This window comes from Paramormyrops kingsleyae, chromosome 13 (assembly GCF_048594095.1).
Source record: "Paramormyrops kingsleyae isolate MSU_618 chromosome 13, PKINGS_0.4, whole genome shotgun sequence".
NCBI classification, from domain to species: Eukaryota; Metazoa; Chordata; class Actinopteri; order Osteoglossiformes; family Mormyridae; genus Paramormyrops; species Paramormyrops kingsleyae.
In genome coordinates, this window is record NC_132809.1 from 6,457,967 (window position 1) to 6,477,602 (window position 19,636).

The 19,636-nt window shown below is 43.9% G+C and overlaps 1 protein-coding gene across 2 annotated transcripts in view; it reads right to left on the reverse strand.

The window, feature by feature from the left end:
* Nucleotides 1-143: 143 nt before the first annotated feature.
* Nucleotides 144-19,636, reverse strand: part of LOC111857439 (CKLF-like MARVEL transmembrane domain-containing protein 4) — a 27,045-nt gene continuing 7,552 nt past the window's right edge. For both annotated transcript variants that reach the window (XM_023838315.2, XM_023838314.2), the window contains 3 exons: nt 17,256-17,432; nt 14,219-14,317; nt 144-2,060 (listed from right to left, as the gene is read on the reverse strand). In XM_023838315.2, coding sequence (XP_023694083.1) covers nt 1,887-2,060; nt 14,219-14,317; nt 17,256-17,432 — 450 coding nt within the window. In that variant the 3' untranslated portion in view covers nt 144-1,886. The remainder of the gene's footprint in view (nt 2,061-14,218; nt 14,318-17,255; nt 17,433-19,636) is intronic.

Below are 19,636 nucleotides of genomic sequence, written 5' to 3' on the forward strand. Positions count from 1 at the left end.
TATTACATTTGACAACACAAAAGGAAAGCAGTGGTTTTCTTTTAAAAAGTTTGTTTGATATATCAATTATAGCAATTTAAGAAAAATTTAATACATACAAGATGACAAAACTAACAGTGAGATAAGCAATTGCATTGAAAGACTGTAGAAAAAATGGAATTTAATGCAAATTCAAATGCAAGTACAAGATTGGCCACAAGAGACGATGAGTGGCAGAACTGGGTCATTTGTTGTGCATCAGAAGACTGCAAAGGGAACAGGGTCAAGACACGAGACCGAATTGAGCCGCGGCCCTAAGCATGACAGACCAAACTGGGTCAAGATGCAAAGCTGCAGGACACAGTCAGAGCACGGATACCTTGTAATACTTTGCAGAAGTAGTCAGCTTATGAAATCCATCCATCTACCTGCACATAACTCAGGTCAACACTGACCATGGTGCCTATACTTAATCTAGTGCACATAGCAATGTGTTACATTTGTATCAACTGTTAATCTTTGTATTACAGTGTGAACTAGTTAAAGGTGGCACCAATCATTCGCACTTCGACAATTACACTTTTCCTGGGTGATGACTGGAAATGGGCAGCTTGCTGAAGGGGGGGGGGGGGGCTTGATCATGGTCCAGTCATGAATGACTGCTTTGTGTCAGGGTAAGACAGTGTTTCCCAATCTGGCCCTGTTTATGTCCATATCAAGTGATCTTTCACTGTACTGTACCGTATTGTTGTTCTTGTGTTGTCTGGTATGCCGTCTATGTCATATTCATGATGGATTCTTTATGCTGCAACTGAAATTCCCCCAGTGGGACAATAAATTTGACTTGACATTACTTGAAATGAGGAGATTAATTTAATAAAACAAAGAACAAAACAATGGGAAAATGCCACGAGATGTGAGAGTGTAGGAAAACAAATTACATAAAAATTAGTATAGTGCCTTCATTTAACAAGGACTCAAATAGTACAAAACTTTTCAAGTAGTTAATGCCATTTGAATTCTTATTTACAAACACCTTCTCTTGCACTCCGGTCCTTTACACTCAACTACTTCTATGCAATGTTATTCATGTAAAAACACATGGTTATGATTGTCATTAGCTGAAACACAAACGAAAGCAAAGCCCAGAGTATTAGATTCAGAGGTGGAAAGTACTCAGCTGGTTGGCTGAAACAAAACCTTGGTCTGGATTTGTACTTACTGGACCGGAACTTTCCACCTTTGGTTAGATTCCTGAGAGATGAAACAAGCCCAAATCCAGACCAGTTCACATACCTTATCACTTTAGTGCTGCCTGCAGAGCCGTCACTCTATATACATACTTCTGTTCATGTGCAGAACAGAATACAAAAGAGGTTCTTTATTTATCCTGATGGGGAAGCAGAGTATTTTTCGCATATCCCATCTTTCTCTCTATGAGAGACATAGACACACATGTATATGTACATGTGAGAGCAAGCTTTGAGGTCAGAGCAGAGGGCCAGCCAGTAACTAGCACCCCTAGAAAAGCTGGAGTTAGAGCCTTTATGAGGGTATGCTGCTGGCTACGGATTTAGAACCCATGACTTCCCACACATGGGCACAGCGACACACTGTGTACTTACTTTCAGCTATTAAAGTCATAGAAATTAAAACCAATAAATGAGACAAACCAAGGTTAGTACAGAACCAGAAACTTTCATAAAATGAAATAATAGGACCCAGTCTATTCTAATCAGTTTTCTCAAAACAGTATCCTCCTATATGCTGGGACGACATGACTGAAGGAGAAGAGAAAAAGAGTGTGTCACATTGCATGTTTCACTCTGACTTTTGGAGCTGGAAAGGGCATGGTTGCCATTGATAGGAACACACCCACCAGCCCCACCCTCTAACACATCGCCCCATCAGTGAGCAAGGGTGTGTCCTTGCGCTTCAGCTTCACCTCTAGACGTGGTGGGGGCACGTGTATACTCAGCACTCGGTGCCCTGCCAGGTTGCAGCTCACGATGCCGCCGCCAGTCCCTTACGGCCAGGGCTGTATTCAGTCCGAAGGCAACAGTCCCCAGAAAGCCAAATACCTGCAAAGGAAATTATGCAAAATAATGCAAATAAACTGGACATTGCATGGCGGATGGCAACATTAAGACCAGAGCATGCACCGAAATTATTGATTAATATCAAATCTGATATTAACTGGTTTCATTTTATGTTCTGCATGTTAATAGACACTTAAAAAATCAGTGTGCTGACCAGGAGAGTAATTAGTTTCCCACTGTACATGAAAACCCCACTGCACTAATAGAAAAATTATTCCATTTTGAAAGAGGCATGGAAACTTTATTACTATACTGAACATATCTTCAGAGTTGATTCTCAACCATGCAGAAAAGATTTTCAGTTATGAATTTAATAATTAGAGATTTCTGCAATTTCATGAGCGCAGATTAGTATCAATATGCAGCATCACAAAGATGTTTTATAGCATGGGAGTACCTGCACATTTAGAGGTTATACATTTATACATATATATATATATATATATATATATATATATATATATATATATATATATATATATATATATATACACACACACACACACACACACACACACACACACACACACACACACACAATATATGCACACATTTACAAAAGCCTTGGCATATGTTTGGGCCTTCTCAGAATCTCAGGTGACAGCACAATGCCCTTTCTTCTGACTGCTTGAAATTCATATTCGACTCCCAGAGGGTGCAGCAGTTATTTTAAAAAGGAGCACAGAGCACAAAGCCAGGGTACACCTTGGAGAGGATGCCCACTCATGGGAGTTTTACTTACACAAAAATGTTCTGAGGGCATATCTGATCGGTTGGGTCCACCTCCTCAACAATCTGGCTGGTTATCTCTCTATCATTTTTCATTCTGTCCTCAGAACATTTTTGTGTAAGTAAAACTCCCACGAGCGAGGATACCTGGCCTTCCCAGGCCACACACATACCCAGTTACACCACAGGCAATGGACTGACGATTTTACACTGGCATACAAGAACCCAGCCGTACCTGAGCTCTACTGCAAAGAGAGACTAATTACAGTGTGGTTCCAGTTCACTTTGGTTCTCCATTGCAGAATGGTTGGCTTGGTAAAGCAACAGTGACATAAAACTAAGGAGATGCTTTACCGTTCACACGGTGTACATCGTGATTTACTATGTGCTAATTTTGTAATTTTCTAGTACATCCATGAGAATGCACGTTTTATGTTAGCTTGAAATGCTAGTGGAATTAGCATTCGCTTGTGTAGATTTGCATTATGAGCCCATTCCATTCAGTTGTTCTATAGTCAGGTTAGACATTTTTAAGCTGAGTCAATACATTGTGATGCCATGCTACTGATAATGAATAAAATATCAAATATATCCATTATATCCCTCCCTGAGCACCACTATGGGTGGCAGCCCTTTGCAGACAACTTACTCTACAAAGAGCAAGTTGAGGGAGGCGTAAAGACAATTTCCCCATGGGGATCAATAAAGTTTCAATTGTTCTTAAGGGTCCAAAGCACATAGTGCTATGGACCATTATTGTTTTTCTTAGGAGTATTTATTATTTTTCTGCCCTAAAACTGAATGGGCAGCCTAAACCGTAAGACCGAGGCCAACCAAACTTGGTAGGATGATGTCAATTCCTACCCACTACTCAGATCCTCCGACCCAAGTCAGTCAGTCAGATGGGGGCACTATAGCGCCCCCCATACACTTTTCGGCCAATATCTCCTGTACTGTTAGTCCTAAAATCGAAATACTCCGCCTACTTAGATTTTTTGCTAATTTGCATAATTTACAAAACTTACTTTTAAGTCCTACACTATCTCACCAAAACAGACAAATGAGGTGTCAAACCGATCAATCCTCTGAGCTGATCAATTGTTATAAAAAAAAATCTGCCATGCCCAAACTCCACCTAAATTTTGCCAGTTTCTGTCTGACTGCTGTAACTTCTCCCTGCCTTAGCCTACCTTAACCAAACTTAAAATCCTACCTCCCTGCTCCATTCTGGGGACACCATACAAAGCATCCCGCATTTAGTCAATAGGGGGCGCTACAAATACCTACTTCCAATATCTCCTGAACTGCTTGGCCTCTCCAAGTGAAATTTGGCATATGTCTACTATGGCCAAGCCCGAGGTCAGATCCATAGTATGGCAGTCATTAGTCATACAATGGTGGCCATAATTAGCCAATGAAAATCAAGCATGCATTTGACAGGCCTAGCAATCACCAATCTCAACTAAATCTGGATGATCCATGTGTCTACAGACCCTGACCTCACCCTGGTAAGGGCACCCCAGTCTGCCAGATGGGGGCGCTACAGTGACAACTTTTGTGTTTCTGCCTATTTATCCAGAACTGTCAAGCCTACAGTTGACATTTATTACCAGGCCAATTCAGTATGACATGCCAAATCAAACAACATGTTTGTACTTCAAGTTCTCTGAATCATGCCAAATCAAGATACAGTGGTACCTCGGTTCTTGAACTTAATCCATTCAGGACTCCGGATCGAATCCTAAAAAGTTCAAGTTCTGATCAAATTTTTCCCATAAGAAATAATGGAAAACCAATTAATTGGTTCCCGGCCCCCCAAAATTACACCTAAATATGTTTGTTTTTTTTTGTTGTTTTTTTTAGCATCTAAACACAAAATGAACAGGATTAAACAAGAAGAGTAATTTTTTCTTAATGGCTTCCAAAACGATAAAGATCTTATCCCAACATTACCCCTGTCCTGCCCCGATCGTCCGCTCCTTCCGTGTGCCACGCCCCCTCGTTAACCTTGTGTGGGATCCCCATGTGATCAGCTGTTTCTGGTTGTTGTCATTAGTCCTCTGTATTAAGTCCGTGTTTCAGTTTGTTTCCGCAGTCAGGCCATTGGGTGCGCTCGACTTGCTTAGAGCACTGGCTTAAAGCAACACATTCTGATCCTGACGCAATGCATTACGGTTAGATGCATTGCGACCTCTCACCCGGCTGCACAAACTGAAACCGCCTCCGTGATGACACACCTTTGCCCTTATTGGCTGAAGAGTTCAGTTACACGCATGACGTTTGTATCCCAGGCAGTTCCGATGCTTAATCTGCTATTTCTCCCGAATATCACGTAAAGCAGTGAGAACTGGTTTTCAGTTAATTTACCTGGTAAAATAAAGTTTAAATGCATGACATAAACCCCTCCTGGAGCTGACACCTTATCGTGGTGGAGGGGTTTGCGTGTTCCAGTGATCCCAGGAGCTAAGTTGCCCGGGGCTTTATGCCCCTGGTAGGGTCACCCAAGGCAAACAGGTCCTGGGTGAGGAACCAGACGAAGTGCAGCTCAAAAGACCCCTTATGAAGAAAAACATGATGGAAACACGTTTTCCCTTGCCCAGACACGGGTCACCGGGGCCCCCCCCTGGAGCCAGGCCTGGGGGTGGGGCTCGATGGCGTGTGCCTGGTGGCCAGGCCTATACCCATGGGGCCTGGTCGGGCACAGCCCAAACAAGGCACGTGGGTCCCCCCTTCAATGGGCTCACCACCCATTGGGGTCGGCCATAGGGCCATAGGGGTCGGGTGCGTTGTGAGCTGGGCAGTGGCCAAAGGCGGGGACCTTGGCGGTCCGATCCTCGGCTGCAGAAGCTAGCTCTTGGGACATGGAATGTCACATCTCTGATGGGGAAGGAGCCTGAGCTGGTGCGCGAGGTTGTGAAGTTCCGGCTAGACATAGTCAGGTTCACCTCGACGCACAGCTTGGGCTCTGGAACCAGTCTCCTCGAATGGGGTTGGACCCTCTTACACTCTGGAGTTGTCTGCAGGGAGAGGCGCCGAGCGGGGGTGGGCATTGGGTTTACCGCAGTGGACGAGAGGGTAGTCTCCCTTCGCCTTCGGGTGGGGGGACGGGTTCTGACTGTTGTTTGTGCTTATGCGCCGAGGGGCAGTTCAGAGAACCCACCCTTTTTAGAGTCCCTGGAAGGGGTGTTGGAGAGCACTCATTCTGGGGACTCATGTTCTACTGGGGGACTTCAATGCCCACGTGGGCAATGACAGTGAGACCTGGAGTGGCGTGATTTGGAGGAACGCCCCCCCCGATCTGAACCCGAGTGGTGTTCTGTTGTTGGACTTCTGTGCTCGTCATGGATTGTCCATAATGAACACCATGTTCAGGCATAAGGGTGTTCATATGTGTACCTGGCACCACGACACCCTAGGCCGCAGTTCAATGATCGACTTTGTAGTCGTGTCATCGGACTTGCGGCCGCATGTCTTGGACACTCGGTTGAAGAGAGGGGTGGAGCTGTCAACTGATCACTACCTGGTGGTGGGTTTGCAAGCTGAAGGAGGAGTCCTATCGGTCCTTTTTAGCCTGTGGGACTCCAGAGGCAGCTGACAGGTACCGGCAGGCCAAGCGGGATGCAGCTTCGGCGGTCGCTGAGGCAAAAACTCGGGTTTGGGAGGAGTTTGGTGAGGCCATGGAAAACGACTTCTGGACGGCTTCGAGGCGATTCTGGTCCACCATCCAGCGGCTCCGGGCGGGAAAGCGGTGCAACATCAACACTGTTTATGGTGGGGATGGGGTGCTGCTGACCTCAACCTGGGACATTTTGGGTCGGTGGAAGGAGTACTTCGAAGACCTCCTCAATCCCACCGACACGCCTTCCAATGTGGAAGCAGAGTATGGGGACTTGGGTGTGGACTCCCCTATCTCAGGGGAGGAGGTCACTGAGGTAGACAAAAAGCTCCATGGTGGCCGAGCCCCGAGGGTGGATGAGATCCGCCCAGAGTTCCTTAAGGCTCTGGATGCTGTGGGGCTGTCCTGGTTGACACGCATCTGCAGCCTTTTTAAGAAGGGGGACCAGAGGGTGTGCTCCAACTATAGGGGAATCACACTCCTCAGCCTCCCTGGTAAGGTCTATTCGGGGGTTCTGGAGAGGAGGGTCCGCCGGATTGTCGAACCTCGGATTCAGGACGAGCAGTGTGGTTTTCGCCCCGGCCGTGGAACAGTGGACCAGCTCTATACTCTCCGCAGGGTTCTGGAGGGTTCATGGGAGTTTGCCTAACCAGTCTACATGTGTTTTGTGGACTTGGAGAAGGCATTCGACCGTGTCCCTCAGGGAGGTTAACACAGTATTCTCCATTAAACTCGCAAGTCCCACAATCTCTTAAGAGTAATGACTTTATTACATTCTTTAATGGTAAAATAACTAAGATTAGACAGACCATCCAGTGCACATCCTTAGCTACCTATGACTGCCAGACTCCTGCTAGTCTTATGCCTATCAATAATGAGACTTTTGAATCTTTCATTCCTATAAAACAGCCAGAACTCCTGAGCTTAATTTCCTCCTGTAAATCCTCTACAAGCCTCATAGACCCAATTCCTACAAAAATTTTCAAGGAAATCGCACCACAGATTAGCAATACCCTGTTGAATGTGTTAAACTCATCTCTTAAGCTTGGATATGTTCCAAAACCTTTTAAAATGGCTGTTATTAGACCCGTTCTAAAGAAACCAAATCTTGAACCTAGTGTTTTAGGAAACTATAGACCGATCTCAAATCTTCCTTTCATTTCAAAGATCATGGAAAAGGTTGTAGTTAGTCAGTTGTCTTCTTTCCTACAAAAAAAGAATACTAATGAATTATATCAGTCTGGCTTTAGACCAAACCATAGCACAGAAACTGCTCTAGTCAAAGTAATGAATGATTTACTTATGGCTTCTGACCGTGGCTTGATATCGCTGTTGGTACTACTAGATTTAACTGCAGTATTTGATACTGTGGACCATAATATCCTCTTGGACCGGTTAGAAGGTGTGGTTGGCATTACAGGGACAGCACTCTCTTGGTTCCGCTCATATTTAACTGATCGCTATCAGTATGCACATGTGAACAACGAATCATCCAAGGCCACCAAAGTCACATACGTGTACGGTGTCCCACAGGGATCAGTACTTGGCCCACTACTGTTTACCCTATACATGCTACCGCTTGGTAACATTATTAGAAATCATGGTGTTGGGTTTCATTGTTATGCAGATGATACACAGTTATATATATCTGTTAACCCTGATGATGCATCACTCCTTTCTCGGTTAGAAGATTGTCTGTTAGATATCCGGTGCTGGATGGCAAAAAAAATTCTAATGTTAAACACAGAAAAAACAAAAGTACTGGTGATTGGTCCCAAGGCTGCAAGAAATAAGTTTCACCACCTCAGCATTAGTGGCCTTCCTACACAACCTAACACAGTGGTTAGAAATCTTGGTCTTCTAGTAGATTCAGATCTATGTTTTGATGCTCACATAAGAAGTATTACTAGAATTGCGTTTTATCATCTACGAAACATAGCCAAGCTTTGTAAGATGCTCTCACTTCGTGATGCAGAAAAATTAATACATGCCTTCGTAACTACCAGACTAGACTACTGTAATGCCCTCCTTTCTGGTTGCCAGTCTGGTTCCTTAAATAAACTTCAGCTGGTACAAAATGCAGCAGCCAGAGTTCTCACAAACACTAAAAAATTTGATCACATCACACCAGTCTTATCCTCCCTTCATTGGTTACCAGTTAAGTCTCGGATTGACTATAAAATACTGCTGTTAACCTATAAAGCACTGAATGGCCTTGCACCAGAATACCTTAAATGACCACATACAATCCCCCACGCTTGCTTCGATCTCAAGGTGCGGGATATCTGTTAGTACCTAGGGTAGAAAGAGCTACGGCAGGCTGCAGAGCTTTCTCCTATAGAGCTCCTCAGCTGTGGAACGGTCTTCCACCGGATGTGCGGGTGTCAGGCTCACTCTCAATATTCAAGTCTAGACTAAAAACACACCTATTTAGTTTAGCTTATTACACGGCTCTCTGGAATGCTTGATTCTGATTGGTCAGTTGAGACATTTGCAGGTTCGTTCTTTTCAAATAATGACCGCTCCAAAGTAATAACGCATAGCCGGTACTACTTGTATGTTTAAAATCAGTCCGCGCCAACAAAGATTATCGTTTAAAAATGTTCATTTAAAACAAATATGTCAATAAAATGTTTCAAATTTATATTCATGTCCAGTTTTTTTCCTTATGTGGCAAGTAGCCGTGTAATAAGCGGGATAATGTACAGGCAGCCGGTAGTTATCGCGAAATAAGCCCCTTCAGTGTGATACAAGACCCTCCGCTTCGCGTCGGGTCCTGATCACACTGTCGGGGCTTATTTCTGTGATAACTACCGGCTGCCTGTACATTATCCCTTACTTATAGGGACACTAGTTCTAGCTCTAGCTAGCTTCTCACTCCCAGTTAAACCTATAGTGTGAGGTGTAGAGCTGGGTGGGGATCGGTGCCATTGGCTTTGGATAAACTGAATTGACAGTGCTGTCACTCTAGCTTCACAATTGCTTGTGGGATTGGAGTGCTGACATTTCAGGGACTCCCCATGCCTGCATTCCCACCTGCCTCTCCCTCCTACTTATGCTGCCATAGCCATATCTGCCGGAGCATTGCACTTCATATTGCACTCAACTACCTTTTAGCACTGCCTATAGTCTCCCTTACTTTGACTAATTGCATTTATTTCCCCTACTTCTCCTGGGGGGAGCTGCCTGGAGCCCTCAATCTATCAAGATGTCCAGCACACCCTGCAACATGTGACGTCGCCACTACCAATGACGTCCGTGCATCCAGCTCGCCGTTCTGCCTGTCATCTTCCTTGTATGAAACGCTCCCTGCCTTCTGGCTGCCTGGCGATTGGAGGGAGCGGTGGCACCGGCTGGTGGCACCACGGTCTCCCCCCTGCTCCCCGTTTGACTTTCAAATACAGTTAAATCTGACTCTCCCTGTCGGCCCCTGGAGGATGGGCTCCCCCTTTGAGTCTGGTCCCTCCCAAGGTTTCTTCCTTTAGGGAGTTTTTCCTTGCCACTGTCGCCTATGGCTTACTCACTGGGGGCTTTGGGTGGGGATGCTGTAAAGCGCTTTGGGACAATGTAATGTTGTGATAATGCGCTATACAAAAATAAATTATTTGTTGTTGTTGTTGGAGTCCTGTGGGGGGTGCTCTGGGAGTATGGGGTGCCAGGCTTCCTTTTAAGGGCTGTTCGGGCCCTGTATGACCGGTGCCAGAGTCTGTTCCGCATGGGTGGCAATAAGTCGGACTTGTTTCCGGTGAGGGTTGGACTCCGTCAGAGCTGCCCTTTGTCACCGATTCTGTTCATACTTTTTGTGGACAGAATTTCTAGGCGCAGCCAGGGCGTTGAGGGTGTCCGGGTTGGTGACCTCAGGATTAGGTCTCTGCTTTTTGCAGATGATGTGGTCCTGTTGGCTTCATCGGACATGTGACCTTCAGCTCTCGCTGGGACAGTTCGCAGCCGAGTGTGAAGCGGCTGGGATGAGAATCAGCACCTCCAAATCCGAGACCATGGTCCTCAGCCGGAAAAGGGTAGAATGCTTTCTCCGGGTCGGGGATGGGGTCCTTCCCCAGGTGGAGGAGTTTAAGTATCTCGGGGTCTTGTTCACGAGTGGGGGGATGATGGAGCGGGAGATCGACAGGCGGATCTGTGCAGAGTCCGCAGTGATGCGGGCGCTGCATCGGTCTGTCATGGTGAAGAAGGAGCTGAGCCAAAAGGCAAGGCTCTCGATTTACCAGTCGATCTACATTCCTACCCTCACCTATGGTCACGAGCTGTGGGTAGTGACTGAAAGAACGAGATCGCGAGTGCAAGCGGCCGAAATGAGTTTCCTCCGCAGGGTGGCTGGGCTCTCCCTTAGAGATAGGGTAAGGAGCCCGGTCATTCAGGAGGGACTCAGAGTAGAGCCGCTGCTCCTCCGCATCGAGAGGAGCCAGATGAGGTGGCTCGGGCATCTGATTAGGATGCCTCCTTGACGCCTCCCTGGTGAGGTGTTCTGGGCATGTCCCACTGGGAGGAGGCCCCGAGGAAGAGCCAGGACACGCTGGAGGGACTATGTCTCTCGGCTGGCCTGGGAACGCCTCGGGATTCCCCCAGAGGAACATAAGTCTCCCTTACTTTGAGCTGGATGAAGTGGCCGGGGAGAGGGAAGTCTGGGTTTCCCTGCTGAGACTGCTGCCCCCACGACCCGACCTCGGATAAGCGGGAGATAATGGATGGATGGATGAATGAATGACATAAATGCTCTAATAATACACGTAAGTTAGTGGTTTATTTAGTTACTGTAATGTTGCACTGCTTTATTTGGTTAACCCTCTGGGGTCTAGGGGTAGGAAACATACTTTCACTGACTGGGGCATGATCACACATTTCTTTAAAATATCATAAACTTAATTCATGGCAAATAAATTATTTCTTATATTGTTTTGCCATTACACTCATCTTTATTTTAATACATATTGTAAATATGTCAGTTTTTTGTTAAGTTTGAAATTTGACATCAAAGTATAGACATTGCAAAATGCAGTTTGGAACACTTGCAGAAACATTATAAAAGTACATAGTAAGCAATGCTGGCAGTTTGTTTTGATCCCAGATATCTGATCACCAAAGTCTTGGCTACATGAAGATGACTAAATGGTGTAGATGCAACATTCATTTGGATAAATAAATAAGAAAAACCTAACTCATGTCACTATTTCTGGCTCCTTTCATTGAATATGTAGCAACTTTCATGTGTATGAATGAGCCATTGTCACCTGGCCACGTCCCCAACCCCCTTTTATGGCGCTGAAGGGGATGTATCTGGATCGCGTTTCACCGTCGCGCTGTTAATCAAATTACCATGCGAATGCGATTTTAATACGCGCTAATGCGGCTATTTAGAATGTGAATAGCGATCTTCGGGTGAGAGCAGTACTACACGCCCCGATAAAACAAAGTAAAATGACATGGTTTACTTTTTTGCCGATTTAACCTAATTAAAAAAACTAATACTTCCGACAATGGACATTTTGAAAAGAAGACAGATTACGGATTTAGCCAGCATTTTTTTCATGATTCTACATTAAGATTTCAGCGAGATATAAACTGAAATAGACGCGAAAAGTATGTGATGTCGCCGACGACATACTCGACCCCAGAGGGTTAATCGTCCAGTCTGTGAAGAAGGCATTCACGTAAGAATTGCATTGCGGTATGACTCATTTCCTGGCGCGTACAATTTATATTAGGTCAGCGTTCACTGTTCGACTTCTGATATTCAGATCGAGTTCTAGGTCAAACTGGTTTGTTTGACTTTTAAGTAATTCAAGTTCTAGTGAGTTCAAGAACCGAGGTACCACTGTATATGTACCATCCAATGACAGTGATTTGCAGTCCCTCGTGATGTTTAAAAACTCCATAAATGACATATTCCTATAACTCCTACAATGTCCACCCCACCTAGGTCATTCTAGTAGCAAGTCAATCAAGACACTACCCTTATGGATAATTTATAAAAATAACTTGACCTGCCTGTACAGTATGACCACCAGCCACACCCAACCTGCACCATTTCCATGCTCATTTCAATCAATGACCTTAACCTCAGCCGTGCTTCAGTCAATCCTCACCAAATTTGACCCAGTAATGTAGTACTGGACCCCAGAAAGACCCTCCAACTTTGGTGCCGATCGGTTAATGGGGGTACTACGGCCACTGTCCATATTTGTCATAAAACCTTCAAAGAATTGCTACCTTTCCCTTCACCTGAGTCCATATTTTTAATTTCCTTTCATTTTTCACCCGTTTGCCTCGTAGAACATTATCAGACTTCATTTACACATGAGAAGGCCTAAAAGTATTGAATACCATTTATCAAATAGAGCGCTGCCTCCACCTGCTGGCCGCACCATTTCCATGCCCATTTCATTCAAACACCTAAATCTCAGGCATGCTTTATCTAATCCTCACAAAATTTAATTTAGCACTCGCCCAAAGACAGACCCTCCACCTTTCGTGGTGATCGGTCAAACGGGGGCGCTACGGCCACTGTCTAAATATGTCTAAGACCAACCTTGGCTAATGCAGCTGAAATTACCTTATTTTTCATCAAACATTTAAAGATTAATCTCCTTTCCCTTCATCTGAGTCCATATTTTTCATTCACTTTCATTTTCCTGCCATTTGACTTTTAGAAATTTATCAAACTTCAATGATACTGCAGGCTCTGTACACTGCAGCAATTGCAATTTTTTCCAACAGCTGGAGTCACCACATTTTCCTTGTTTCTCATCTACCCTTTTCCCTTTATCCTACCTTGATGAACATTTCTACTGTAATGTCCAAATGTCAGATCTCATCTTATCATAGTAGTATTTCCGACTTTCTGACTATTTAAATGCATTGGCCATCAGTTACACTCTGCACTTCATTTTCCATCATTACTAAACTACTGATTTTATGCCATTCACTCCATTCCTCCCCATTGCTTCTGTCCATTAGCTTTGGACCAGTTTGTCACTGCTTGCAGTTATCTTTATTATTATTACTCCATTCGCAGAACACCGGTATCTCTATGCATTTTAACCAATCAGACCAGCTCGTTTTGGTCACGCTTTTGGCCCTGCTAGTAAGCAGAGCCTCGTCAGCGTGGGTACAGCTCAGGTTCGGCTCAGTTGGTAGAACTGCAAAAGCATCATTAAAGATTCCAGCTGCCCTAACTGCATTCCTTTGGACTACAGGAGGTAACAGAGTTGCCAGAGGGAACCCAGGCAACAGGCGTGGTGTGAGGCAACAGTGCTACCCATGGAAGCAGTGAGCCACCCACAAGCTTGTATTAAAAGAGGAAAAAGAAATCTAACACTATTTCAGGCTTCCTTCAATATTTGGACGTCAAATCAGAAATTTTATTTCCTCCCAAGGTTTTTTATTTACGGTAAAATTTTAACACCTTGCCAGAAAACCTATTCATGGTGAAGAAAAGGACAGTAAAAAAAACTGAACAAATACAAAGGTTAAGACATCATAAACAAAATGAAATGATCACAAACAGGCAATAGATTTAAATGGGATGTTTAAGATTACAAAGCTTTTTGGTAAAACACAGAAAAGGCATGTTTGGGGACTACAGTTCAAAATCAAAGGTGCTTCCCTTTTAGCAGATGAATTCCCTAAATGGAATGGTGAAAGTTCATAGAACAAGCTTTGGGGATAAAGCTTTTTACAAATCCCAGGAACTGCTAGCACAGTTTTGTAAAAATCTACCCCAGGGTAGAACAGGAATCTGCTCGACGTTGCACGGTCAGGCACAGAAGGAGCTGCTCACCATAGCTGTGATCTCAGCACCAGACTTGTGGTTCAGTGCAGCCATGATCACGGAGGCCAGGAAGAATGACAAGGTGCAGGCAGATATACAGATAAGGTCCTGTGGATGAAGGCACAGCAGATTAGCGTGTGTTAGCACTGACTAACACGTCTGACTGAACACTGCTGTGACAGGGAAGACATGAACTACACAGTACAATACAGAGAGAATTAGAGCAAAATATTTAAAGAGTTACTGTGCCCTGTTTGCAACTTCCCAAATTGTTATCATACACTGACAACATTAACCTACGTCTCCTTATCTTCAGCTAAGCTCTACCTCGGTAGAAATAGAGAATAAAGAGTTTAGAAAAAAAATTACGTTAATCATATTGAGAACTAAACGCAAGGGAAAACTTTTGGCCCTATAGCTGACATGGCTTTTCTTCATCAAATTAAGCCCTCTCTCCTCATTACTGAATTTTGGCTCCAAATGTGTGGCAGTGCTAAACAAAGTTTTAGGTCCCCCAAACTTGAAATCAGGTTAAACTGAACACATTCATATGAACCATCTTCCCCACTGACCTAAAAGTATTCGTACATGAACAGTAACAGTACTGTTCTTACAAAAGAACACAGAAGGGAAACCAGTCCATATGAATACCAGAAAATTCAACTACCAGTATCAGCAAACATCCACACAAAGCAGAACTGGCATCATCCTGTTGGGCAGCTTATGTGGGGCAGTGAGCAAACCGCAGTGTATGACCCAGACACTTTGTGCGCATCCCAGCAACGGTTCCGTAAACACAAAAGCACGGACCCCAGCCACCACCCTGGTGATCCGGCTCCCCGTGAGAGTCTCCCTGCCTTGCTTGCATGATGAGAGGTGGTACATCAACATGCATGCATGCATGCATCTACTTTACTAAATGCAACTCAAATTAAAAAATCAAAAACAAATAAACAATAGGTCCCGAGGATGGATAGCTTAAGTATTTACCTCATTAAGTGTCATTAGCAAAAATGTTTTGAGCACTAATGAAAGTGTTGACTCCAGCGGGGCAAATTAATATTCTTCATTAATCTGTGCAGTGAAGCCTGATGCTCTTGTATTATTCATCCTTGCACTTCAGACCTGGAGTATGTTTATGCATAAGAACAAGCCTTAGCAACATGGCTTAAAAAGCAAGGAGTCACATTTATGGTCTCTCTGGCCCAGCAAAGTGTCCATTCCTTTGCACCTCTGAAACTGCATTTAAATGTAGGTTTGTGCTCCATTAACGACGACGCATGAAAAGGGGCATTCGGCAACAGGCACAGACTTGCTATTTAAAACAAAAAAACAAGAAAACAGTCAGGGCTGCTGAGGGGGTGTCCATTTCTCAAGGGCATATTGAACTACACAAACCACACACTGCAATCATACACTTTGTTTAGAGCACAGCCAGAACACATGACTTCTCCTCCCATTGGCATGCAGAGATATCAGGAAGGCAGGTTAGTGATTTTTTTTTAGTGAATAGGTTGGGTACAAGTTTCCCACAATTCCGCAGGGCAGGGGCCATGACAGCAACGACCCATTTCCCGGCTCTATACGCTCAGCCATCGGCCAACATCAGCACTTGAGTTTCAGGAGGTGACCTTCCAGCTTTACGATCCTGAAGAACCAGATGTTGCTCTCAAATTGTCTCTGTGCTTTCTCAGAAATAGCTCTGGCACACCTTCAAAAAAGATCATCAAGATTCAGCCAAATGGTCAAGATGGATGTTTCTGCCTGTAAAAAATAAGCGTCTGTGGTTTAAATTATTCAGCTGCTACTATACTTGGGATGAACCATGACCAAAAACATCCCAAGTCCACGCATTCCACTTTTGCATATTTATGGAACAAACAGCCGACTGATGTCACTTTTTATTTAACCAAATCTGTGCACCATGAACAAAAATTCATGATGGATCAAGCATGCACACACCCTCTTGCTTATCTGCACATATTTGAGAGCAAAGAAAGCCAGAAGCCTTTAGCAGAGCAGAGACTGGTGTTTTTCTTGGTACGTTCAGGCAATGGAGGCTACAATTAGCAATGCTTGTTTTGTCCAGTCACACAATGAAGCGAGCAGGACTGGCTGCCTTTGTCCTGCATCCATATGCCAGAGTGTGGTAAACTATGTTACGAGCTTCAGGCGCCACCATCACACCACAGATCAGAAAGGGGATGGAACCATGCTAGAAAAAAAAAAAAACTTCATTCCTCTGTCCCCACCAAAACAACCTTTGAAATCCATAAAGGCTCAATCCTGATCCGTGAAATGGGTGATTCATACATCCTTCAAGTCAGAGAATCACTGTCATTTATTCTTTAAAAGCCTGGCCAAAAACAAGATCAGTTGCAGGGCCTACTATCTGAGAGTACAAATAACAGTAAAACCCCCCTCTGCAGCTGCCCCAACACAATTACCCTCAGCAACGGGGTAATTTCAGCAAACAAGAGGCTCTCGGTTTTCACGCAGAATGCTGTGTCATGTGGAAATCAGCCGCGACGTCCGAGATATTAACAGAGAGGAGCCGCATGAGTGACCCAGCTGCAGCTGTCTCAGCCAACAAAAGGAAGTTCACAGTGATTGGTCCACTGGCCAGGAGCCTCGCAGGCACCCACTTGGGACATAACCAGAGAAAAGGTGGCACAGAGCCCAACCAGGGCCTATAGAGCAGACCTTCATGCTTATGAGAGACACATTAAATAGAAACAGCACACAACACCATCAAAACCACAAGGCTCAATGTTGTAAGACTGATATTACCACAGGCTGTTTTAACTCATCGCTGGGGATTTCACTGACTGCTGCTAAATTAAACAATGCAATGAATACAAACATCAACCAATCAGTTTCAAAGCCTCATTTCATCCAGGATTCCCTTTAAATTATTATTAGTCACCTCTAAAAAGTGATCTTGCAGTTTGTGAAGTCTGGACGAAGAAAGCTGCACCAGAATGGAAAGAAAAGGAAAGCCAAGGGGACAAGTCACTTGGATGGGATGGATTGTCCTGATTCTCACCATGAGGTTCCAGTTGATGTGGGAGATTTTAGTGTTGAGGTTGAGGCTGAAGATTAGCAGCAGGGCACAGGTGCTGAGGAAGGCGCTGCAGCTGATGAACTCGAAGAAATAGATGCTGCTGCAGGGGAGACACGTCATGACGGCCTCGATGCAGATGAATGCGATAAGGGAGAGGAGCTGTGGAGAGAAGCATGGCCACATAAATGGCATCATAGGAAACATCCAAGGAAAGATGACCAACCCATCCCCTCACCCAACACAATGAAGCGTATCCCATGGTAGCTAATATGTCAAAATCAAAGTCACATGACATCAAAAGGGAAACAAGTCTTATATGCCCTAGAGATAACAAGGCTAATCTGATTTGCTCTTCTGTTGGTGGGCATTGGATTCATCAAAATTTGTATTTTCACAATAAAACTCCCATTTTCTCTTGTGTTACAAATCCAATGCAGCCCTGTTTTACTTGCTTCTCAGTTGGATTATATTTAGAGTTCAAGGAAATCCACTGCTAAAAAGGCAAGTTTTTTTTTTTTAAAAGTTCGATAAATTAATATTATTTCCAAATCAGTGAATAATCATGTTTAATAACTGATCTCAATATCGACCAAAACAATCATCATTATGATTTTTGCCATAAATCAAGTGGCCCTAGCTGACATTCAGCTTTCCTGTGAACCACTGTCCTACACCCTCTCAGCACTGCACCCCCCCCCCCCTCAAAAAAAAATGTGACTGCTTGGGCTGTGACCCAATTTCAGAAATCTTACACTTTTACACTCTGAACACCCAAGCAGAAGGAGAACCCATTTGACGTAATAGCATGTTGGAAAGGATGCCTCTGAACTCATCAAAATTGGAAGAAAGTTGCAAATTTGCTAAAGTTTTGAAAAAACTGTATAATTAACTCCTTGTGACATTCTAAAGTCTTTCAATCTAATTTGAAAGAATCTGAAAAAGAAAATGTTAGAAGTTTAACTGAACATGTATCGTCACTCAGGCCAATAACATTCACAATAACTTTATTCCTTTCGTAAAAGCGATACAGTGATCCCCCGCTATATCGCGGTTCAGCTATCGCGCCCCCGCTATATCGTGGTTTTTTCCCGACGCGTCACAGTTCTCTGCGTATCGTGCACTTTGCTTGTGGTTTTCATTGTCTTAAGCTCTACAATGGCTCCCGAGCGTCCCGCATCTTCTAAGCCTTCTGGTAGTAGTGAGCCTAAGTGCCAGAGGAAGACCTTGACCATTCAGAAGAAGGTAAAACTCCTGGATATGCTTTGGGAAGGAAAGCATTACGTGGACGTCGCTCGCCATTATGGCTTGAATGAAACGACGATACCCTCAGAAGGGCTGTAAATGCTCAGCTTTGCTGTGCAGTACGTACTCATCATCTTCATCCCCTACATACGTACTTCGTGTACTGCACAGCTAATTCATCATCATCATTCAAGTTATGGAGTATATCTTCACTGGTGAGTACCCATACTGAGCTTAAAATGTTTTAATGTTTACATATTCCATTACGTATACATATACACATATATACATATATACACATATACATATACATACATATACATATATATACACATATACATACACATATACATGTATATGTATGTATGTATATACATGTATATGTATATACGTATATGTATGTATATACATATACATGTATATACATATACATGTATATACATACATATACATACATATACATACACATACATGTATATACATATACATACATATACATACATATACATATCAGTGGTGTAAAGTACTTGAGTAAATGGACTTCGTTACTGTACTTAAGTATTTTTTTGGCTACTTTGTACTTGTACTGAGTATCAAAAATATAAGCAACTTTTACTCTCTACTCCACTACATTTGTGACTGAATATATGTACTCTTTACTCCACTACATTTGAACGGACGCTTACCGTTACTCACTACATTGTGATTGCGTGCGACAAGTCAGGATCTTTATATACCACGGCTAATTTCTTCAAGTATGTCTGGCTGCAGCCTGCAGGAGGGCGGGGTTGGACATCCAACCCCGCCCACATCCAACCCGGCCCATTCGTACCGCGAAAGCCACGCCCTTGTCCAACACGTCTTAAAGCGGAAGCCAAAGCGAACTCGCAGAACGGAATCGTTGTAGTACCTGTTATGTCATTAAGTTAAAAATCTTTAGTGTCCCAGTGTAATAACAGTGCTATCTATTATTTATTATTTTGTTTGTTAATGTTTCTGCTAGACACACTATTGACTGTCAATTACTGCACAAAGATTTTACTGTGGGACCCGCATGGTTGTTTGTGGTTGTTTTGCTGCTGGTTAAACGTTTCCATCAGTTAGCTGACTATCTAGCCGAC